The following is a 24,867-nucleotide window of genomic DNA, read 5'->3' as shown; positions in this document are numbered from 1 at the left end:
TTTCAGTGTCAGATGTTTCTTAGATCTTCTCCTTTATTTTGAGGCCTTTCTCTTTTTCTGTCTTTCTCTGATGGACAAGGCGAATATGACTTGTTGGCACCCATCTGATTCCTTCTCCTGCTGAAGAAATACAAGCAAACCCTCTCCCCCAGGCAGTTAACCTATCTGGTCCCTTCCATTCACCACTTTCTGGATCTCTCCACATCACCTGGCGATTATCTAAGGACAGTGGAGATGCTCTCACTGGACACTGCCCTTCTGGTGGGTTATAAAACCTGTCTGCTGGAGCCAGTGCATCTTTGTCAAAAATTAGAAAATTAATGGTATAGAGAACTAAATTTAGAAGTTCCCTAGGGCTACCTGTGGCTCCCCCTTTCTTTTGTTTTTGGAGGAGTGTCTTAATATCTCTGTTTCTTCTCTCTACTATTGCCTGCCCTTGAGGATTAAAGGGTATGCCCGTGGTATGTAAAATCTTATACTGTGCACAAAAGTGTGTAAAATGTTTGGACGTATATGCAGGTCCATTGTCTGTTTTTATTGCTTGTGGCACACCCATAATTGCAAAAGCCTGTATAAGGAATTCAGTGACCACTCGGGCTGTCTCTTTTGCTGCTGGCATTGCAAATGTGAATCCTGAAAAGGTGTCTACCACTACATGGATAAAAGATAGACGACCAAAAGATTTATAATGGGTCACATCCATTTGCCAGATTTCATTGGGTCTCAAACCACGAGGATTCTTCCCTGGAGGGAGTGTAGGAGCATGGAAAGGAAGACAAGCTGTACAGCTTTTTACTATGCTCCTAGCTTCCTCTCTTGTGATTCCAAATTGTAAATGTAAAGCTCGAGCAGCCTGATGATATTTAGAATGAGATTCTTGTGCTTCCTGAAATAAAGGACTACTGGCTAACATGGTTAGAAGGCTATCTGCCTTTGAATTTCCATCAAAAATGGGACCTGGAAGTCCACTATGTGAGTGGACATGCAAGATATAAATCTTGCCTGGATGTTTTCTCACTTGCTCTTGAAGTTCCTTAAAGAGCTGATAAATATTGGAGGCTGCAAATTTTATTTGGGCTGTGGCAATTCTTTGTACTACACCTACTGAATAGGCTGAATCAGTAATTATATTTACGTCTCCTGGGTAATAAGTGAGAGCTAGCATGATAGCAAATAATTCATTCTGTTGAGTGGATTGAAAAGGAGTCCTGATTACTCTCTTTATGGTTAAATCATGAGAGTATATGGCACAAATATTTTCTTTGGAGGCATCTGTAAAGATTGTTGGTCCTTTAAGAGGAACCTTAGAAACCTTTTCTTCAAAAATCCATCGCCAATTATGTAGTAGCCGGGTAATCTTTAATGGAGATCCATGTGCAAAATTTGGAGCGGTGGCCAATAAAATTTGCCATTCTGGGATGGTCTCACAGCATACATTAATCTGTGCGTTAGTATAGAAAGTGTATATTTTTTCAGGACTTATCCCAGATAATTGTGTTACTCTCTTAATAGCCTTTAATAAAATCCTAGCCACAAGCACTGGGTAAGGTGTAAGGCTTTGTTCTGGTTGTGCTGGGAGGTTCACCCACTCAATCACTCTGTCTCCTTGATGAAGGACTGCTGTGGGTGCCTCTTTTGTAGCAAAAACTGATATTTCCAAGGGTTTTTGAGTGACTCTTTCAACCACATTGGATAAAGCCAGTTCAACTTCTCTCAAAGCCTTTTGTGCTTCTTTTGTAAGCTGGCGTGGTGAATTTAAAGCACTGTCTCCCCTTAAAATGTCATATAATGGTTGCAATTGACAGGTAGTCAAGCCTAGCACGGGACGCATCCATTGGATATCTCCTATCAATTTCTGGAAGTCATTTAAGGTGTTTAGCTTCTCTGTTCTTAAGGAGAGTTTTTGTACTGTAAGCACCTTAGGATATACTTCATATCCTAAATATTGAAAAGGAGCATGTCTTTGAATTTTTTCTGTAGCTATATGCAATTTGTAGTACTTTAATGTTTCCATGGTCCTTTGTAGACATGCCTCTAACATTTGTTCCTCAGGTGCACATCCCAAAATATCATCCATATAATGTAACAATATTACTTTTGGAAAGGCTTTTCTTACTGGAGCAAGAGCAGCTGCAACATACATTTGGCACATAGTAGGGCTGTTTTTCATTCCCTGTGGCAAAACTGTCCATTCATATCTTTTATAAGGCTCAGCCAAATTAACACTAGGCACTGAAAAAGCAAATCTTTTCATATCCTCCTTATCTAGAGGAATAGAATAGAAACAATCCTTAATGTCTATAACCCATAGAGGCCATTCTCTTGGCAACTGAGTAGGAGATGGAAGTCCAGGCTGAAGAGTTCCCATAGTTTCCATCTGTTCATTTACTCTTCTTAGATCAGTTATCATCCTCCATTTTCCAGATTTCTTTTTCACCACAAATACTGGGGAATTCCAAGGACTTAGAGAAGGCCGCAAGTGTCCTTGGTCAAGTTGTTCTTGCACTATGTCTAATAAGGCCTGAATTTTATCACTTCTTAAGGGCCACTGTTCTACCCACACTGGTGAATCAGTCTTCCACTGAATAGGAACTGGTGAAAGTGCAGGTAGGCCTTCAACAGCAGCCCTGCCTAAAAAGCCGAAGTGCTTATTTGTAATCCTATCTGCTGTAAAATGTCTCTTCCCCACAGATTGATGGGGATTTTTTCAACCACAAAAGGAGTAAAAGCTCCTGTTTCTCCTTCAAATACCCATCTCAAAGGCCTAGCACTAACTTCTGCTGCTATTGATCCTCCCACCCCAGACATATAGGTGTCTGCTTTAATCTTTGGCCAGTGACCGGGCCAATTGGCACCTCTAATAACTGTACGATCTGCACCCGTGTCTACCAATCCTTCAAATGGTATTCCGTTTATATAAATAGTAAGCATAGGTCGGTCAGCTGTCACAGCTGCTGTCCAATATATTCCTGGATTTTGTTCATTGGAGTCAAAATCTAGGCGACTATCACTAGGTTGCTTATTAGGGGTCCGTAACAATAAGCCTGATGCTACTACTTCTCCTGGTTGATAAATCACACGTTGTCTGCCTGTGTTAGTGACTGGGATATTAGATACACGTTCTCCAGTCTCCCACATCAGTGTATGGATGGACACTGTTTTGTAGGCACTCTCAGAAGGTGAAATGGTCAAGCCTACTGTGCCTGGAGGCAAAGGATCCATAGGCTCAACAGGAACAGATTTCACTTCTCCAGGGAGTATCTCGGTAGTCTCTACTGCACACAACTCTATTTTTCCTAATTTCAATCCCTTTCTTCCATCTGATTGCCTTTTGGCTGATTGATCGTGTCTTAAAATTCTCTGGATGTAACCTCGGCTGCCATCATGCCCCACTTGGGGGGCTGAAGCTGGGCCCCACCTGTCATTTCCCTGTGTCAATCTACATTCGGAGGCCCAGTGGAGGCCCTTGTGACATTTTGGACATGGAGTTTTAGGTCTTCTCTCACCCTGTCTTCTCACTGTATCTCCATATCTACACTGAGCTCTTAGATGTCCAATTTTTCCACATTGAAAACATCGCCGAGTTTCTCTAGAAGTCCCTTGCCAGGAGGGACCCTGTCTTTCCACATTCATCATTGTCCCGGTGTAAAAAGCATTTGTTCCCACTGTAGCACAGCGTCTTATGATCTCCTCTAAAGGAGCATCTTTGTCTAATCCCCATATAATTCTTTTGCAAATCTCATTGGCATTTTCCTTAGCCAGATGTCTGGTCATTATTTCTGTAGCTGAATTTTCTCCAATAGTTCTTTTGACAGCAGTTTGCAAACGTCCCACAAAATCTGCAAAAGGTTCATTGGGACCTTGCTGTATTTTAGTGAAAGCCTCTCCACGATCTTTCTGTCCAGGAAGGACACCCCAAGCTTTTATTGCAGCCTTAGCAATTTGTTCATATATTGTCATGGTATAATGAATCTGTTCCGAATTCTCTCCATACCGACCTTCACCAGCCAAGTGCTCAAAAGTGAATTGTGTGTTAACTCCTATTTCCAAATTGCATCTGACTTGAATTTTACATAATTCATGAAATTCCGCAAGCCATAATAAATTTTCTCCAGGTTCCAGGCATATCCTTGCTATGGATTTCCAATCATTTGGGGTTAGGACTTCATAAGACAAACCATCTAGTAACATTTTAACATAAGCTGATGTAGCCCCATAAAGGATACAACCTTTTTTCAAATCTTTAATTTTATTCAAATCTAAAGGTGCATATCTTCTCCTTTTTTTACCTACAGAGTCAATATTTTCAATCACAGGATATGCATGTATAAAATCACTTATATCCTGTCCTTCTCTCTTAGCTTTAACCAATGCTTTTTCTAATCTTGTCATAGGCTTAGGCTGCTTCACAGGAGATTCTGTTTGAGTTTCTGTCTCTTCCCCTCCTCCTTCTTCCTCCACCTCTGAAGGGTTAATTGAGGGAGGAGATGGGAGGTGCTCCTGTTGCTGTTGCTCAGAATTGTACTTAACTTCATTGTTATCTGATTCATCCTTTTCACCTAGTTTAGTTGACACCTCCCCATTTTGCTCCTTCATCTCTTCCTTTAGAATAACATTTTTTAAAGCCATTTGGATTAAATTATAGGTATGAATTGTATCTTTGGAAACTGAGTTTGGTCTGGAACCAAAGGGTAAAATGTCACAAAGGTAATTGTACTGTTCACCTAATTGCTCTCCTACTAATTTCCACTCATCTGGATCCAATTCTTCTTCCAGAGAAAAAGAAGGACATATGACCTTCACAGTTCTTAAAAGTTCAGTAATCTCCTCTAAAATTATAATCAATCCTTGGCTTTTCATAACCTTGATGATGCTCTCTAAACATTTTCCTTGAACAGAAGGTGTTTGCCCCATTTCACTATAAGAGATTGCTGGTTTAGCCCTTAACAAGTTAAGTTCCTTATTTATCTATTAGCATGCTCACTTAATCTTTAACAAAGTTTCCTCGTTACTCACGGTTCTGGGTCAGAGAGACTGAGATCTGGATGGGAGGCTTTTTCACTGGAATCAGGACCGTGTCTGTCCCTGTTCGGGCACCAAATTGCGAGGGTCTGGTCTAGCTCCTCTTGTCAGGATAAGCAAAAGTCCTTGCCCCACGTGTGGACGCCAAATGTAGCGAGCTGTCGTCTCTAGAAGCTGCTGGATCGCTCTCTGGGAAGAGATCTGCTGTGTCTACTCAAATCTTTCAGACAGATTCTTCTTCCTGTAGTGAACCGTTGTCTCCAGGCAGTTGCTGTTAACTCTTGTCCTTAGAAGTGACTTCCCTTCCTGCAGAGAGCCCCGTCAAGCCAGATGTAATGCAAAGTCTTCCTTCTTGAATCCTGGCTCTGAATCTCCTCCAGCTCTTATCCTTCTCCAGGCCGATCTGCTCTCTGCGCCCAGTGCTGTCTCTTTTTATCCTCCCAGAGAATGGGCGTGGGATAATGCAAGGGCTTCTGGGAAGAACCACCCCAGCCAATGAGCTTGCCCCCTCTATCAAGTCAACCTGAGTTCTCACCTTGTAATTGTCCAGAAAACCTCAGTTCTCACTTAGTAATCATAACACTTAATATTACATCTTCTGCTTCTGTGCATTCAGTTAAGCTGTCCCTCGTATTGAAATGTATTTGCTTTTTGGTGCTACTTCTAAATCTTACATTTGAGATCAGGGAATTTTTTTATTTTTTCCCTTTTTTTGTATCCCCAGGATTTTGCATAGTATGTGAAAAGCACTTAATAAATACTGGTTGACTGACTGTAAGTTTCATCTTCTCTATGAAACCTTCCATGATCTCTACAGATGCTCCATTCTTATATTGCCCTGAATTTATTTGCTTATGTATTGTCTCTCTTGTAGAATAAAATTATGCTGATGGAAGATGAGTATGGTTTATTTCTGTCTTTGTATTCCCACCACCTAGCATAGTGCCTTATGAATTTGTTGTTGTTGTTATTTGTTTTTTAAAATACTTGTGATTTCATTGCTATGAGGGCACTTTAAGTGCTACTTAGTTACCTCAACCAGTGCCTACAACTTTTAGTCTTTAGAAAATTACCTGGGATCCTAAAAGTTTTAAGTGACTTGACTAGGATCACACAGCCAGTGTGTGTCAGAGGTAGATTGGAACCAGATCTCCCTGATCTCTGTTCATTATGCCATGTTACCTCTCATAAGAACATGGATATCTTGTAAATAGTAAGACTTAAAAAACACACATATATGTGTATGCACATATATTCATATATACACACACATATATATGTAAGAATATGTATATAAGCACATATAGATGCATGTATATGTGTGTGTAGATGTCTTCAATAGAATTGATTAATGAAGTGACCAATTGTGACAATAGTGTATTTAGGGTAAAGTATTTCTCCTTTCAGCAGAGAGGTAATAAGCTGTAGCTGAAGAAAGTTATAATGTTGGGTTTGGGTTTGGGTTTATTTGTTTGATTTTTATGAATAAAGTTCTAATTGGTGAAGATTTATAGGAAGATGACAGTGATAAAATTAGTGATTAGAGATGAAAGGGACTTTAAAGATCATTTATCAACATGTAATCCCTTTATTTTACAAATGAGAAAAATTGAGAGCCAGCTAGTGTCTGAGGTGAGATTCAAATCTGAACCTTCCTTACTCCAAGACTAGTGCTTTATTACTCACTAAACTGAGCTACTTATATAATTTAGTATTTACTCATACACCGTTTTCTTTAGTTCTACTGTCATTTAGAAATTTGTATCTTATTTCCCCAACTCTTTGTAAATTTCTGTCAAGTTTTAGATATTCTTTGTATACTTTATGGCTCCTAATATGATACTTAGAGATATTTTTATATAATGGAGAAGACAATACACAAAAAAGGAGTTGAAAGAGGAGATGGGGTGAGAAATAGGGACATGATGGGGATGTCCAAGTCCAAAGGCAGTATAACTTCATGGGTAATCTCCCTCTTTAAATAAGAGGCCTTACAGCCCTTTTTGTAGTGGTAAGACACTAGAAACTGAGTGCATTCCCATCAGTTGGGAGAATGGCTGAATAAATTATAGTATACACATGTTATGGAATATTATTATTCTATAAGAAACAATCAGCAGGAAGATTTCAGAGAGGCCTGGAGAGACTTACAGGAACTGATGCTGAGTGAAAAGAGCAGAACCAGTAGATCATTGCACATGGAAACAGCAAAATTATACAATGATCAATTCTGATAGATATGGCTCTTTTCAAAAATGAGATAATTCAGGCCAATTCCAATGGTTTTGTGATGAAGAGTGCCATCTCAGAGAGAGGACTGTGGGAACTGAGTGTGGATCACAACATAGTATTTTCACCTTTTTTGTTGTTGTATGCTTGCATTTTCTTTTCTTTCTAATTTTTTTTCCTTTTTGATCTGATTTTTCTTGTGCAGCACTATAATTGTGGAAATATGCATAGAAGAATTACACATGTTTAAAATAGATAACTTGCCATTTAGGGGAGGGGATGAAGGGAAAGGAGGGAAAAATTTTAGAACATAAGGTTTTGCAAGGGTGAATGTTGAAAATTATGTATGCACATGTTTTGAAAATAAAAATGCTGTAATAAATAAATAGAGGCCCTGGAGCCCATCTTCCTGCCCTCCAGTCAGAGGGTCCAATCACAGGGGCAGAGGGTTCTGATGAGATGTGTACCAGGCAGATTCAATTTTGCTAGATGAGATATACCAATGGTGAATTTCTTGGAGAAGGTAGACCTGAAAGAAGGTTCCAGGCAAGTCCAAAAACAGTGTAACTGGTGGGAAATGAGAGGAGAATACTATGTTGAGCTCCTTCCTCAAATAAAGGTTCTAAAGCCCTTGACCCTGCCCTCCAGTGAATATGAAGGTATATATGTATTATCACTAACTTATAACAAGAATTTCTTTTTTATTATGCTCAACCTTTCTAAGGAGCACAAATCCCAGGATTGGGGATATCCTTCAGAAGCTAGCTCCATTTCTGAAGATGTATGGTGAATATGTAAAGAATTTTGACAGAGCTATGGACTTGGTAAACACCTGGACCCAGAGATCATCTCCATTTAAAGATGTTGTTCAAAGCATCCAGGTATGTTGAGAATATTTCTTTATATCTCTGTCTCAGGTGTTAAAAAATATATATATATTAAAAAAAAAAAAAATATATATATATATGTATATATAGCTGGGGAGGGTGTTGTAGTTTTAAGATTTTAATGAATTTAAATTTGTTTTCAAATTCATACAGTGCAAAACATTGAAATTTCATCCCCAAAGCCAGGGGTTCTCAAACTATGGCCAGCGGGCCAGATGCGGCCCGCTGAGGATGTTTATGCAGTCTGTCGGGTTATGGCAAATGGGCTGGGAGCAGAGACAGAGTGTGAGCTTTTGTTTTGACTATAATCTGGCCCTCCCACAGTCTGAGGGACAGTGAACTGGCCCCCTATTTTAAAAGTTTGAGGACCACTGCCCAAAGCCATGCTTGGAATCAAGATAAAACTTTTTGTTCCACTTGTCCTGAAGCAATTGGGGTTAAGTGATTTGCCCAGGGTCACACAGCTAGAAAGTGTTAAGTGTCTGAGACCAGATTTGAACTCAGATTCTCTTGACTTCAGGCCTGGTGCTCTATCCACTGCGCCATCTAGCTGCCTCTATGTTAGCTTTTAAAAATGCTTGTCTTGGAATGGTTTCAGACTCTCCAATTATTACTGTCACGCCTTCTGTGTGCTTAATGGGAGAGAATATTGGGGGAAAAGTCTTTTGTGAGTTTAGAGATTTTTTTTCTTATTTACAGGGGCGTCTTCAAGCATCTTGTCATTATCTTTATTTGCTTCTCCTCCTTTCCCTTCTACTTTTTCTTCTCTTTTTCTTCTTCTCACTCTCTCTCTCTTCCTTCTGTTACTTCAACTGTAAGGCTTTTTATCTTTGGTATTTCCTTGTTTTTACATCATGGGAGAAAAAGTCCAAGGTGCTGCCATAATGAGCAAAGTACCTTTGAGACTCAGAATTCCCATATTAGCATAGGAAGAAGCAAGGTTTGGCCTTGGGGTAGATAATGAAAGAGTAGTCTTCAAATCAGTTTCTTTCTTTGTGTATAAGTAGATATGCTGAGTAATTAAATCATTTATCAGATTTCTGTGAAAAGAATAATGGAAAATAAAAGCTATCTCCATAAGTTGTATATTGTTCTCAGGAAATCCCTTTTTTCCCTATTAAAATGACTGTTAAGGGTTGAGATCAAGACTTGTCTTTGAGAGCACCTTATATCATTAATAATTACATCAGCAATTTTCTAATTTTTAGCTTATTTTCTTATTTTTCTCCCTTATCCCTCCCTCTTTAGACATAATAATCTTGCTTCCCAAAAGTGTCTGGACATAGGAGAAATTCCCAGATGTATGATAGGTTGAGTTAGTGTTTACTGTGATCTTTGAGAGAACTTATATAGGTTTATGGTTTCAAAGTTAGCTTTCCAGAGGTGAGTTATTTTCTTTTGAATACTACAAATGAAGTAACTGCCACTAAGTGAACTTTTGTGTTTGTTTTATGATTGAATGAGCTTTCCCTGAACGTGGATGGCTGAATCTCATGTTATAGCCTACAATCTACATGTTTTATTGGGAGGAGGGTTGGAAGGAGGAAGAGTTCAAAACAGTCAATACCCTCTGATTTAAACTTCAACTGTTATTAACGACTATTTAATCTAACTTTGAGGCCTCATGAGAACAGACTCCCTAAATCCCTCCTCAGATTAGCCCCATTCCACCTTTCACCTCAGCTTTGACTCTAGTGAGGTGGGCTTCAAAGTAGCTTTTATCCAAAAGCCCTTATTGGTACCTTAACCCCAGATTTTTACCACCTTTAGATTAGGCATGGGAAGGCAAACTGTTAACTTGTCTTTTGAGTGCTTTTTACTCATTCTGCCAACCCTGAATGTTTTTTGCAAAGGAAAAAAAAACCCCAAAATATTTCTATTCTATCAGGTATTGTTTTATTCCATGAGGTTTGGTTTCAGTACAAACTAGTAGAAGGATTATAGCCAAAGATTATGGTCATATTCTATTTATTTTCTATTAGAACTTTCTCCAGAAGCTGCTTTTATTTTTATTGTCACACCATTGCCCCTCCAAAGACTGAATTGTAATCAATTCCAATAGAGCAGTAATGAACTAAACCACCTACACCCAGCAAAAGAACTCTGGGAGATGACTATGAACCACTACATAGAATTCCCAATCCCTCTATTTTTGTCCGCCTGCATTTTTTATTTCCTTCACAGGCTAATTGTACACTACTTCAAAGTCCAATTCTTTTTTGTACAGCAAAATAACTGAATGGGCATGTATACATATATTGTATTTAACTTATACTTTAACATATTTAATATATATTGGTCAATCTGCCATCTGGGGCAGGGGGAAGGAGGAGAAAAGTTGGAACAAAAGGTTTTGCAATTGTCAATACTGAAAAATTACCCATGCATATATCTTGTAAATAAAAAGCTATAATAATAATACTAATATTAAAAAAAAAAAAAAAAAAAAGACTGAATTCTAGTTTTTCATCTAAGAGGACCTGGTCTGCTATCTCTGTTCCAGTTGCCAGCTATCAGGTCCCACCCATACTTGCCTATCTTTATCTGCCTATCTCATGAAAGCTGCTCCAAAGAGAGACTGAAATTGGATTGTCATTGTCTAGGAATCAATAGCTTTTTCTGACTGTATTATTGGGTGAGGCTGCCTACATATTCTGTACTCCATTCTCCTCTTGTATAGTTTGAACCTACCATCCCAAACTCTAGTTATGTCAAAGTTCCCCCCAGCCTGCTTACTCTGTCATCAACCATAATCTCCTATAGAGCCCTGTCTTGTTCAAAGGATTGAAATACTAGTCATTATCTGCCAACATCACAGAAAATGCTAAAAACTGTGGATAAGAGCTTTCAGACCTTGAACCCAGTTGATATTCATGCCATGTTTTACTCTATTGTGAGTATTCTCTTACACACCAGAACTGGAGACATTGTTCTCAGTTTCTCTGTCTGAACTCCATTCATTCTCTGTTTATTTCTTTAGGTCCACTTTGAACCTTGACCATCAGTCCTTTCCCCTTTGAATGCTTTAAAATTTGGATAGATCAGATTTTAAATGAGAATTTCTTTCATAGCTTCCTCACAACTCATTTCTATTTCTTTTTTTTTTTTCTTTCTGGTTCTCCATGTTTATCATTGGTTAATGTTTTTGTCCATAACTCAACAAGAAAGACTTAGTTTTACTTTAAAGAAGTTGATGTTTTTTTAAACCCACAGGACATCTTTTTTATTTTTTTTAGAGACCCATGTTTATGACAACAGTTGTATTTTTAAAACCCAAACTACAAGTCAAAGTTGCCCCTTTGACTAATTTTTCCTCATTTACCAATATGATGGAAAGAAAATAAAGCAGAAGAGAACAAGTGTAATTGTTCCAAGATTTTTCACCAATACAAACTGGTTTCTATGACAGGGATCAAAGAGAAGAAATGAATACAGAACTGGGGCAAAAGCTTTGTGGTCCTTTAGACCTCATCCCCATCTCCAAACCCCAGCAGAAATGTTGGAGCCACTATATAAATATCCTATGAAGTGGGTAACACAGCGTTTTATAAAAGTCCTTTATTCTACATTACTTTTTCCCTTACATGGCTTCTTAAATCCTTTTTATTTCTGGAATTTTTGTTCTTCTTTTCAGTTAAAGAACTTCTACAATCTGGGAAAGCCTTAGTTTATAAAAACACTTAAGAGATAATATGTTCCTCACAGGCAGAACAGCAGAAATATGGTTCACTACACAGCATAGCAGCTGGTGATTTTCCAGATAAAACAGTGGTTCTGTTATGCACTGGCTGTGGAAAATAGTTCAAGCCAGCATGTCTTTGCGCTCCTGTCACAGATATAGATGTTGGGGATAGGAAATCTTAGTCTATTCAGGATATGGAAATGCAGAAGCCCACCAACAGAGAATGATTGCCTCTGCTTTGGCATTTCAGATTTTCAGCTCATCTTTTAAGACAGGCATATTAGCAGTCTCTATTTGAACCCAGATTTGTAATTTACTGGCTTAGCTTATGAATGGAGGAGGCTATAAGTTCCTTCAAAGTTAATGATTAGCTAATTTTGCTTAATTTCCCAAAATAATGGAAAGAATATAAAGTAGATCAGAGTAAATGTGATTATTCCAAATTTTCAGTATATAAACTTCTATAACTTCTATAAACTTCAAGTGGTTAGTATGGCAAGGGTCAAAGAAATCTCTGTTTGACTGTGGTGAATTCACCCAACTGAAAGTTAGATGATCTTTGGCAATATCTCTGCCATTTCCTAGCTTTGTAACCTGGGGCAAATCAGTCCTTTTCTGCACCTTAGTTTATAAGTGTTTAAATTGAGGGAAAGTAAAACTTCACTGATTCTAAGGTCCCACAAAGCTATAAAGATCCTGTAACTCACTTATAATTACCCATTTCTTTTCTTCACAATAAGAATTTTGCAAGCAAGGGACTGGAATTTTAATTATGACCAGAATTTAGGAGCTAAGATGGTGTAGGAACAATTGAAAATTAGACTTTTCTGAGCACAAGAAGGAAAAGATCCAGTCTCAGTTGTTCAACAAAGGTGGAGATATTTAACATAACATTAATAACAATTGGAGAAACAGGATGATCTTCATTTAATCCGTTTTTCTTCTATTAGAATGCCATTGTATTGATAATGTATTTGAGGGTCAAGGGCAGTCCAGATTTCAGGTTGTATTGGTATATTTGCATTAATTTCTACTAGTTGTTTATTCTTCCTTCTTAGGACTAACTTTGTATATTTTTGGATTTTGTGCCAACAGAAGCAGGAGGTCTGTGGGAACCTAACATTACAGCATCACATGCTAGAGCCAGTACAGAGAATCCCTCGCTATGAGATGTTACTCAAGGATTATTTGAAGAAGCTTCCTGGGGAGTCTCCAGACAGGAAAGATGCAGAGAGTAAGATACATTCTAGTTGTTGATTGACAGAGACAAGCAACATCCCTTTGGGATAAAGGGATTGAGAGGGAAAAGTTTTATAAAGCTTCTTGGAAAGAAACTTTGCTGAAATAAATTAAGCATTAGAAGTATTCCAAATGTCTGAAAAGGCATACCTTAAGAACTTTATCAGACAAACAAACAGTATTAGCCTTTTGGGGAGCTAGAATAATAAGACCAGGAAACCAGAGCATACTGTTCTCAAGTGCCCCTTTCGATTCTCAGAGTAAATATGCCAGTGTTCACAGTTGATCTTCCCTTCAAGGAAGGTCCCATATGGCTTTAGACACCTGGTTTCCTCTTGGCAAAGTCCTTCATAGCCTTTGTTGGAATGGTTCTCCTCATTTTTACTGAAAGATTTTTCTCCCCTAGGCTTCCCTTTCCTTTCCATTAGCACAGCTTAACTCGGGTATGAACACTAGTGTCTGCCCCTTACCCATGAGAGAATTCCCCCAAGAAAGCTCATTTAGTGTAAATTCTGTGGATCATTCCAGAGCTAGATGCAGTTACTTCCCTGAGTTATTATAACCAGCTGGGTGGTGCACATCTCAGGATCTCTGAGAAACTCTGGGCTTTGTTCTAATGATTGGTTTTGACTTTGAGCCTGAGTTCTAAATAGGGCAAAGTGGTATGCAGAACCTTGTTTTATTATCATACATAGGTCTGACACAGTATCATCACTTTTTCTTTTCAGTAATTATCTGGGCTCCAAATTTCTTTAGGAATATACTGGGTTTTTGGCTAGGAAATGGAGTCTCAGGTATATGTGGGGAGTAGAACATGAGATTTGGGATTCAGAAAGACCTGTGGCCCACGTCGTCTTAAGATGGGAGCTCAGAAAAATTAATTTATTTCTCTGAGTCTTATCTTCTTCCCCTGTGAAATAGGATTAATAAAAGCATGTCATAGGGTTATTGAGTATCTCACATGAGATAACATCATCATCATTAATACGATTGGCATGAATCAGATTACAGAAATAATGAGGGAGATAGTTCTAGAAATGATCTGTTTGAAGTTAGAGGGGGCAGAGAAGAAGAGAGATGACTGGAAAAAGAGTGAAACAATACTCAGGGTAAAGACCCTGTTGGAATATCCGTATAAGGAAGGTTATATATTGATAGACTAGAAAGAACCCAGATCAATTTAGTGACCATTCTTGATTCCAAAAGAATAGTGATGAAACATTGGCAGTGAAATACACCTCCTTCCTCTTGGTAGAGAGTTGGTGAACTGCAGATGCAGCATGAGGAATATCCTGCTAGACACAGTGTGTCCATTTTTAAAAATTTAACTATATTTTTTATAAGGAAGGAGTCCTTTGTTGGGGATGAGGATATCTCTTAATGGAAGGCTGATATAGAAAAGCCTGTTTTTGTCCCAAGGCCAGGTTCATCAAAGCTTTGGAGAAATGTGGAGGAGTTAACCTTAAATAGTCTGTTCTTCCCTATACTCGGGTAGAGCTTTGTAAATTAAGCCAGAATCTCTCATTTATGTATTGCATAGTAGGTCTTTAGGAAATGATTTCTTTTTTGACAGAATTACTAATCTCCTCAGGGGAATGTTTAGCTGTGGTTTACCTAGATCTTAATAAAGCATTTAAAAGGTTTTTGTGCTGTTGTGGAACAGTTGGAGAAAAGCAGGATAAGTGACCACAGGATCAGGGATTTGGAATAATTGAATAAGTAGACACAAAAAGTGCTCATTAACGGTTTTATGTTATCTTGGAAGGAAATCTCTAGTAAAATGTCCCCAGAGACCTGTGCTTGTTACTAGTGACTTGGAAGAAGCCAATAGAAAGTGTACTTATGCTATTTAAAGAGGACACAAAACTTCAAGGGATCACTAACACATTAGAATTCAAAACTTAAATCTCAAAAGCTCTTGCCAGACTAGAATACTAGGCCAAATATGTTACTGTAGAATTTAATAATAATAAATGTAAAGCTTATAATTGGGTCAAAAAAATTGGCTTTGCAAGTGCAAGATAGGGTGTAAGAATGGTTAGTCCGTTGTTTATCTGGGGGGGAAAAAGTGAGAGTTTTAATGCACTGAAAGTTCACTGTGAGTTATAGTGTGATATGGAAATAAAAAAGAAGCTAATGGAAATTTGGATGGCATTAAAAGAGGCACAGCTTCCATGAATAAGGAGATAATAATAACTAATCCTACTTTCTTCTCTCATATGATATTTAGGTTACAATATTTTTGTCTGGGTATCACAGTTTAGGAATGTCAGTGACAGGATAGCAACATCCCTTTGGGACAAAGGGAGTGATAGGGAAAAACTTTACAAAGCTACTTGGGAAAGAAAAGCTGTTGAAATAAATTAAGCATTAGAAGTATTCCAAATGTCTGAAAAGATATATATAGCCAGTATGATGAATAAGGTAAATCCATGAGGATCAGATGAAGGACCAGAAGAATAAGATAGCTTAAAAAAAAAAAAAAAAAAAAAGACAAACCACACACTATTTTATTATTCACATAATTTTCTTTAAGCCAGAGAAAGTTAAACACAACAGATTTTTCTCCAGTAAGAGAATATACTTTCAGAAATCGCTATGGCCATAGGAAACTATTATCGATGTTAAGTAGACTTCAAGCTCTCTGGGGGCAGGAACTGGATCTCAGATCTAAGAGATTAGTGCAATACTTTGCACAAAGCAGAGGTTTAACAAATGTTTGATGCTGCTATCTTAATGATATCCCTTTAATTGCAGAATCCTTGGAGCTCATCTCCACAGCAGCAAATCACTCAAATGCAGCTATTCGAAAGATGGTAAGTGCTTTAGGTCTGCCCAGGATAGAAGAGTTAGCGCTCATGTGAGCCTTCTTTGAGAAATTCCTTTTCCATTATGCAGGATTTTCTTATACTGTGCTCCCATCTCACCTCCATTTCTTCAAATTTCTGACTTCTTTGAAGGTAAACTCAATTCTTTCTACTCTCCCTTTACTGAAAGAACGGTATAAGAGATATTGGAAAGACAGAATCAACAAAATGTGACAACTACATCCTGATGTCTGTAATGCTAGTAGTCTCATCAGCAGAAACAGGGAAATTTGGAAGATTTAAAGTATAGATTTGTAATGCTGGAGAAACTGAGGCAGGATAGAGATCAGAGATTATTTAATAATTTATTTAAAGGGAGAGATTTACTGGGATCAAATAGATCCATGGTTTGACCCATTTGACCCCAGGGCTGAATGAGATTATCATTTCCAAGAATCCAGCAAACAATGAGAGTTCTCAATGACCTATATACATGTGGCTCAGCTACAGGAGGTAGACTGAGGTGGAGTTGGAATCAGGGTGCTGGGATCGGGAAGGGGACTCTGACAAGGTGGGGTGAGCCTCTGGAGAGGGGATGACATAATCCAGGGGAGGCACCCAGACAAAGGGAGAGGCGTCTTGATAAGACTATATCTGACATTCCCATAGCTTGGGGTGGGGAGAGGCATTCTGATATTCTAAAACATAAGATCTTTTATCCTTATCAGATATTCTGATAAAGAGGGAGGAGGGGAGGTTTTGCAGAACTGAGAAGCAAGGAAACTGAGGCAGGACTGGGTCAGGATAATTAGGGAAACTGAGGCAGGACAATAAAAGAGAACTGTGGCATAATATTCCATACTCTCTGTCTTCTGAATATTCAAATCATTGAATTACTTTCCTCTAGAAGATCTTAGCACCACAATTTTGACCAACCCTATGTAAAAGCAAATAAACCAAACTAAAAACTAGAAACATGCAAGGACTTATGTCAAGGACCAGTCTCTCCCTGATAACCCCAGAATTATTAGCATCAAACAGCATTCCTCATTTAGGGAGACACACAGGCCTTCCTGTTCAGGTCCTCTGCAGTTGGGGAAACATCTCAGCCAATATAATGTGCTCCCTTCTCACCTCCATTTCTTGAAATCTCTGATTTCTTTGAAGGTAAACTCAGGTCTTTTTCTATTCTCCCTTTACCCACAGAACCCCAGTTTGCTTTTAAAAATGCCCAATACATAGACAAATATTCCAAATTACATATTGTCCATAACAGAAACATTTTCAAAAGGACAAAAAAAATATTATTTTCAGAGGCTCTTCAAATGACCTTAGCATATCCTATATAGAATATCCTAATATCACATAAAAGAATCCAAGAGGTTCTTAAAAATATTAAACTTTTAGAAATACCATAACCTCATATTGATAACAGTAATACATTGGTTTTAACAAGTTCACAAGTTATCTTCCATATTTAACAGAAACATTTTCAAAAGGACAAGGAAAAGCTATTACTTTCAGAAGCCCTTTAATTTATGGGCATAACCTCAGAATACAATCAATTAAACTTACACAGAATACTCAATTCTATATAAAAGAATATGAAAGATTCTTTAAAAATATCAATTAAACAATAGAAGCAATTAATATTTGAACCAGCAAGGAGCTGCAATTTGTCCAAAAAAAAAAAAAAAAAAAAAAAAAAACCCTCCATCTTAATAGGGGGACAGGGATTCCACGTGATTGCCCTTCCCCCATTCACCACACTTCCCAGCCCCAATTTCTCATAGCTTACCTTTTAGGGTGCCATTTCCCCAGGATTCAATCTGCCAGCTAAAGATAGGCCCCAACCTCATGGGATCTCTTCTTTCCCATGGCAAATGGCAAATTCACTAGGCATTTGTGCCTTTTTGTTCCCCATTTCTGGAAAGCTATTTTCCTCTTTCCTCCCAATGGCTACTTGCTCAAACCTTCTTCAACATGCTTTATACACTCCCAAACCAATACTATTTGCTCCATTTAAACTATTAATTGCTTTTGCAAATCAATCTTTCTTGTCCCTTGTCTTTAAATCACTTTTTTTTAAATTTTAAAAACTAAATTTCATAAAACTTAATACATACCCAACAGAGCTTACATTTACCCAATACTTCTAGAAAGCAATATATCATCTAAGTAGAGAGATACAAACAAGACCTCCCAAGGTAAGCTACTGGCATTTTGTTTTAATAACCTATATTATAACTTAAAATCCAATCAAATACAGCTTTAAATTCCCAGTAATATAAAACTACTTTTCCTATCATATTTCAAATAATGAATTTCTCTCTGGCCCCATGTGGCCATTATTCCCAATGGACTTTTCCTAAGCCTCAACTTGGCCAGTGTTGAAGCCTTTAGAAATATCAGATCCTAATTGGAGCCACGTGACCTCTTTCAAGTAAGTTAACAGAACTTCACCCCAACAAGTTCTTAAGATCTTACATTCAAAGATAACTAAATCTAGCCTGCATAGGCAGTAAAATTATTTCCACAATTTAAAAATCATCCTAAAATTTCTAATCAGATGTTTTCTCCAGCCAGAGTTCAAAGCAATTAGCATAAACTCCTTTTGTTCTCCAGAGGCCTTATCTAGGCTAACTAAATCCAAGCCACGCCTGAATTTAAACTACCTGAGTGCCAGTTTTTAAGGTTTAAAATCATAAGTAAATATCATACTAAGTACAATTGCAATATTGAAACAGCCAATTTCCAAATTTCTTAATTTAGCAGAGCTCCAAACCAACAGGATAAACACAAACATTGACTGAGATTTAAGACAGACCAGGGGCTATCTGGAAAGGATTGCCGGGAGGGAAGTTTTCATCTCCAGAGTCTTCCCTCCCAGTTTAGTGCATTTCTCTGCCTTCACAGAGAATTCCCAGATTAAAACCAGATTGTACCAAAAGGTATTCAGGTACCCAAAGGGTATTTCCCAGAGTTGTGTGGCTTGGTAGCCTAACTCTTTCTGGAGACCAGATTTGCTAGCAATCAGACCAGACAGAAAACTTACCCTGCAGGGGTTTCAGATGAGATTCTCCCATGACCAAATGGAGGTGTCCACTATCATGGACAGTTAAGGCTGGAAACTGCTCTCTTTCCTAGAGGTTCTGGAAAAAAATCCAGAAGACCAGCTTTTCCAGGCCAAGAATTCAGATCCCCAGGCACCCTGAGACCCAAGGGGGAGATCCAAAAGTCTCTTATCTCCAATCCTGCTCATTTTCTAATATCTCGGTGGAACCTCCAAAATGTAATGCTGGAGAAATTGAGGCAGGATAGAGATTAGAGAATATTTAATAATTTATTTAATGGGAGAGATTTACTGGAACCAAATGGATCCATGCTTTGGTCCCAGGGCTGAATGAGACTATCATTTCCAAGTATCTAGCAAACAATGAGAGTTCTCAATGACTTATATATACACATCACTCAGACTTAGGGGGTAGATTGAGGTGGGAGTGGAATCAGGGTGCTGAGATTGGGAAAGGGATTCTGACAGGGTGGTTGAGCCTCTGGAGAGGCGATATCATAATCAGGGGGAGGCACCCAGACATAGGGAGAGGCATCTTGATAAGACGGTGTCTGACATTACCATAGCTTGGGATGGGAAGAGGCATTCTGATATTCTAAAACATAAGATCTTGTTAGGATTCTTACAAGGTGCTAACTCACTGGAATGAATAGAGAAAATAATTATATAATTCAGTATGACTGATCTGATCCTACAGGGAGATGTTATGGGCCTTGAAACAAGGTATTTATGTACTTAGTTCACACCTGCAAAGGGGTTCATACCTTTAAAGGAGTTCGCTCATTGGTTCACATATTAGACTTCACACCTTTAGAGAGCATATAAAAGGACAAGCCCACTGGGAGGAGATTCAGAGTCAGGATTCAGTCAAGGAGAGAACTTCAGGGGCTTTGGGAGATTCACAACTAGGATTGACTTCCAGGAGATTCACAAGGCAGAAACCCACAATCCCACACTCTTGGAGATTCAGAGTCAAGATTCATTCCCACTTCGACCTTTGTGCTGGTTGGAGACATTCAGGCAAGAGCTCTCGGGAACCAAAGAGAGAGCAAGGCCTCCAGAAAACTAGCCGAGCCCCAAGTGAAAGAGATAAGATTTTGGAAGAGACAAGAAGATCTTTTATCCTTATCACATATTCTGATAAAGAGGGAGGGGAGATTTTATAGGACTGAGCTTTGAGAAGCAGGAAAACTGAGTCAGGACTGGGTCAGGATAATTATGGAAACTGAGAACTGTGGCATAACAGGTTTAGGGGGGAAATTGAGTCCAGTTTTTGACATTGAGTTTGAAGTCCTGGTACAACTATTTAAGTAGAGATACTCTACACATTAATTTGAAGTGGTACAAACAAAATGATCAAGCTTTGGGTCTCAGTTGACCCACATTTGACTCTGTGGATCCCTCTTAAGCATAGAGGGACTAATGCTGTGATTTCACTGATGTAAGGAACTTCAGAGTGAAGAAACTCTTCTTGCCAGTACAGGCTGGCACCTCTTCAGCTGATAGACTTATAAAATTGACTAAAACACTTTGAAATTAAGTGATATGTAGCTAATTTGTATCAGAGACAGGACTTGAACCCAAGTCTTCCTGGCTTTGAAACCAACTCTCCACTTGCTCCATGATGCTTTAATAATATAAAACATATACTTGAATATTGTCTTAAGGAATTCAAAGACAAAATACTCATATTAGCATTCTTTGGTATACGAAAAACAGAATTAGAAATAAAGTGTTCACATTGATTAAGTAATGGCAAAAAAAGATTTATGAATAAGTATTTATTGAGCATTTGCCATGTGCTAGGCACCGTGGATACAAGTACAAAGAATGAAACAATCTCTACTCATAATGTAATGCCAGAGAAACTGAGCAAGACAGAGATTAGAGAGTATTCAATACAAAATTTATGAAATGGAGAGATTTACTGGGACCAATGGTCCCAGGACTGAACAGTAGTATTGTCTCAAAGAATCCAGCCCTGAATGTCGGATACAGCATTCTTTTATGGGGTAACAATAACATAATGGGGGAGGTACCTGGATGGGGCTGACCTAATGAGGAGAGGCACCTAGGATAACATAACAGGAGGTATTGGAGAGGGTCCTGATACTCTAATGATGTCTAAAATGGATAAAGATCTTTATCCCATCAAACATTAAGAGGGAATGGTTATTACTTGAGGCAGAGTAACTGAATAGGACAATTAGGGAAACTGGGTCAGGACATTAAAAGGGAACTGTGGCACAATAGGAAGCTTTTATCCTAAAAGGAGAAATGGCAATTACATATAAAATATCTATGTACCAAAAATATAGAGTTAATAAATACAACGATATACATAGGGTTTTTTTAGAAGGAGGGCACAAGCGGTTGGAGGAATCAGGAAAGGCTTCAAACACAAGGCTGTCCCTGAGCTGCACTTTAAAAGATATGTTGGAAAATCTCCAAGGAAGTCATAATATTAAGAAAGACCTGGAAACTTGCAGAATTTTTGCAGAAATTTTAGCTGAGACTTGAAGGAAGCCAGGAAGTAAAAATGAGGAGAAAGGGCTTTAGATGGCATGTGACCCAGACAAAAGACAGGAGAATTAATATTTTCTATAGGTCTTTTGATATTATTTACTATCACTTATACTTTATTGTTAAACATCTAGATACATTTATTATTCAAAGGCAAAATATAGGGTATCTGCAAGTTTAGTTTTTACAGGTAACAAACACAGTTTAAGCTAAGTTGTTTGTTGATAAGCTTGACTAAGGGAATGTTACAACTCCTCAAAAGTTCCAGATAAGATAGTGTGAACATGTTGGTTTTATAGTAGTTTTTTTCTTCTTTTTCTTTGTTAACCTTTATTATAAAGGAAGACTTGCTGAATGAGGGGATATATTCAGAAATAAAAACAAAAGACCGATAAAACAAACAAAAGACAAAAAAAAGTATTTACATTCCAGACAAGGTATGTATAGATTTATTTATTCCTAGCAAATCCTTGATCAAAAGTTGTATAGATCTAGAGACGAAAGATACTTCAAAGGCCATCTAATCCAATACTTCGTTTTTCAGATGGTGAAACCAAGACCCAGGATTAATACACTTTTATATCATTTAAAAAGGGTCAGTATTAGATTAAAATGATGGAACGCTCCTCAAAAAGAGTCCATTTGACTTTAAAATAGTAGATTTCTTCTTTATGATTCATATATTACTCAGAATTCTTGGCTTCTCTGATACTCTTAATAAAATTCTAACACTCAGATTCTGCCAACATCTATAAGGATGACATAGAAGATGCTGTTAAAAGCTAAAGCACAATATACATACATTATTTCTACAGTTAGCCCTTGAGCTATTATTATTCTAGTAAAAGGCAAGCCGTTCAATTTTTAATTATATTCCCAATGGACTCATGCTGATCTATGCTCATCATGGTGTCCTTTTTCAAATGCTCACAAACTATCGAATAATTGATGCCATAGTTTTTACTATAAATCAACACAGCTCCTATCAGTCTGTTATTATCTTTCTTTTTTGAAACTGAGCATCAGCTCACCATTTTTTCTTATTATTTTCAAGCAGATCAGCTAATTTATTCAGCAAGCACATATGAAGTGCCTACTAAGTTCACTGTATGGTGCCTGGCACATAATAGACACTTGCTAAATGTTTATTGAATGAATGAATATAGTGCCAACTATGTGCCCAGCACTATGTTAACTGTCTTCTAATTATTACAATTTCTTATATAATCCTCACAACAACCCTGTAAGATAAGTGCTATTGTTACTCACATTTTACAGATAAGGTAACTAAAGCAAACAGTGGTTAAGTAACTTGCTAGTAAGTGTTTAGGCTTCATTTGAACTCAGGACCCAGTGCTCCATCCACTGAACAGACTCTCATTACTCCTCACAAATAATTTATAAAACAGTATTAAAAATAAGGCATACATGCAAATGAATGTAATACTCAGCAAAATATAAGGAAATGAGAATGCCAGTAGAGCACAAGTATTTAATCACTCATCAAGTGTCTATGAGGTACCAACTGTTTGCTACCCATCGAAGACACACAATAGTAGGGATAGCAACACAAAAAATAAGATAATTCCTCTTTCAAGGAATTCCTGGGGGGCAGCTAGGTGGCGCAGTGGATAGAGCACCAGTCCTGAATTCAGGAGGACCTGAGTTCAAATCTGGTCTCAGACACTTAACACTTCCTAGCTGTGTGACCCTGGGCAAGTCACTTAACCCCAGCCTCAGGGGGGGGGGGAAGGAATTCCTAGTTTATTCAGTATAATTATCTCACAGAAAAGTATTCCGAGGCACAGGAAAGCCAAATCATTTGCTTAAATTCACTCTTAAATGTCAGTGATTTAGATCTTCTAATTGGAGATTTAGGTCTCTTTCGAGTCACTTCAGTAAGTCTGCATTAAGTGAGTGTCCAATCACTATGATGTAGGCACTGATGATTCTCAATTCAAATATCTTTATCTACTGTACATATAGTTAGAAAATATTTATTTTTCTCTTTCTAAATTTGTTTTGGTAGGAATTGGGGATATTTAACTTAGAAAGAAGACATGGAGAGAGAGAGGAATGGAAGTGGATTTTTTTTGTATTATTGTTTATTTTTTATAATAATAGCTTTTTGTTTTTCAAAATACATGCAAAGATAGTTTTCAACTTTCACCCTTTCCAAACCTTATGTTCCAAACTTCTCTCCCTCTCTTCTTCATTCCTCCAATCCTCTAGACAGAAAGGAATCCTATATAGATTAAACATGGGCAATTGTTCTAAACATTTCCACATGTATCATTCCACACAAGAAAAATCATGTTAAAAGGGGGAAAAAACAGGTGAGCAAACAACAACAACACAAAAGGTGAAATACTATGTTGTGATCCACATTCAGCCCCCACAGTCCTCTTTGGATGAGAATGTCTCTCTCTATCCCAAGACAATTGGAATTGCCCTGAATCATCTCATTATTGAAAAGAGCCAAGTCCATCATAGTTGATCATCCTATAATTTTGTTGCTGCTGTGTACAATGTTCTCTTGAATTTTATTTTTTTTAGCATCAGTTCATGTAAGTCTCTCCTGGCCTTTCTGAAATCTGCCTGCTGATCATTTTTATAGAACAATGATATTATATTCATATACCATAATTTACTTAGCCATTCCCCAACTGAAGGGCATCGAGTGGCTGTGATTATTGCCTTAGTATCTGAAGAACTGTCATATGGAAAAGTGTTTGGAATTGTTCTGCCTGGGTCCAAAGGGCAGAACAGAGAACAAGAGGTAAAAGTTGCAAAGAGGCACAATTAAGCTTGATGTAAGAAATATGGAGCTTTTTTCATGGTAACCAAAAATAAGAAACCAAGGGGTTGTCTTCCTATTGTGGAATGGCTGAACAAATTATGGTATCTTATTGTGTCATAAGAAATGATAAAATGGACAGCTTCAGAGGTAAACTTGGAAGATCTTTGTGAACCATCGCAGAGCAATAAGCAGAACTAGGAAACAATTTTTACAATGAAAACATAAAGAAAAATTTTTTAAAATATTTTAGAGTTCTGATCAATTCATGAGTCTAAAAAAGAAAGATGAAACATATAATCACCTCCTGAAAGAGATGGTGAACTTAAAATGTAGAAATACATTTTCTGACATGATTGATGTGGGAATTTCTTTTGCTGGATTATGTAGATATTTATTCAGGGATTTCTTTTAGATTGCTTAATGGGAAAAGGGATAGTGGAGGGGACAGATTAATTTTTTAAAATTTTGTAAAACAACAAAAAAAGATAATAGCCTGACATTTATAGCCCTTTAAGATTTGCTGTACATATATTATTTGTTTTAATCTCATGTGACCTATAAAAGAGAAGACCTAGAGGGAACTTGATAATTGTAGTAAAATATTT

The 24,867-nt window shown here is 37.7% G+C and overlaps 1 protein-coding gene across 7 annotated transcripts in view; it reads left to right on the top strand.

Annotated features, from left to right (window-relative positions):
* Positions 1-24,867, top strand: part of FGD3 (FYVE, RhoGEF and PH domain containing 3) — a 191,575-nt gene that overhangs the window by 131,305 nt on the left and 35,403 nt on the right. For all 7 annotated transcript variants that reach the window (XM_074283056.1, XM_074283055.1, XM_074283054.1 and 4 more), the window contains exons 7-9: positions 7,976-8,132; positions 12,916-13,054; positions 15,817-15,875. In XM_074283056.1, the coding sequence (XP_074139157.1) occupies positions 7,976-8,132; positions 12,916-13,054; positions 15,817-15,875 (355 nt within the window). The remainder of the gene's footprint in view (positions 1-7,975; positions 8,133-12,915; positions 13,055-15,816; positions 15,876-24,867) is intronic.

This window comes from Sminthopsis crassicaudata, chromosome 1 (genome assembly GCF_048593235.1).
Source record: "Sminthopsis crassicaudata isolate SCR6 chromosome 1, ASM4859323v1, whole genome shotgun sequence".
Taxonomy (NCBI): Eukaryota; Metazoa; Chordata; class Mammalia; order Dasyuromorphia; family Dasyuridae; genus Sminthopsis; species Sminthopsis crassicaudata.
The sequence above is the reverse complement of the archived record's forward strand: the minus strand, read 5'-3'. Positions and strand labels throughout refer to the sequence as shown.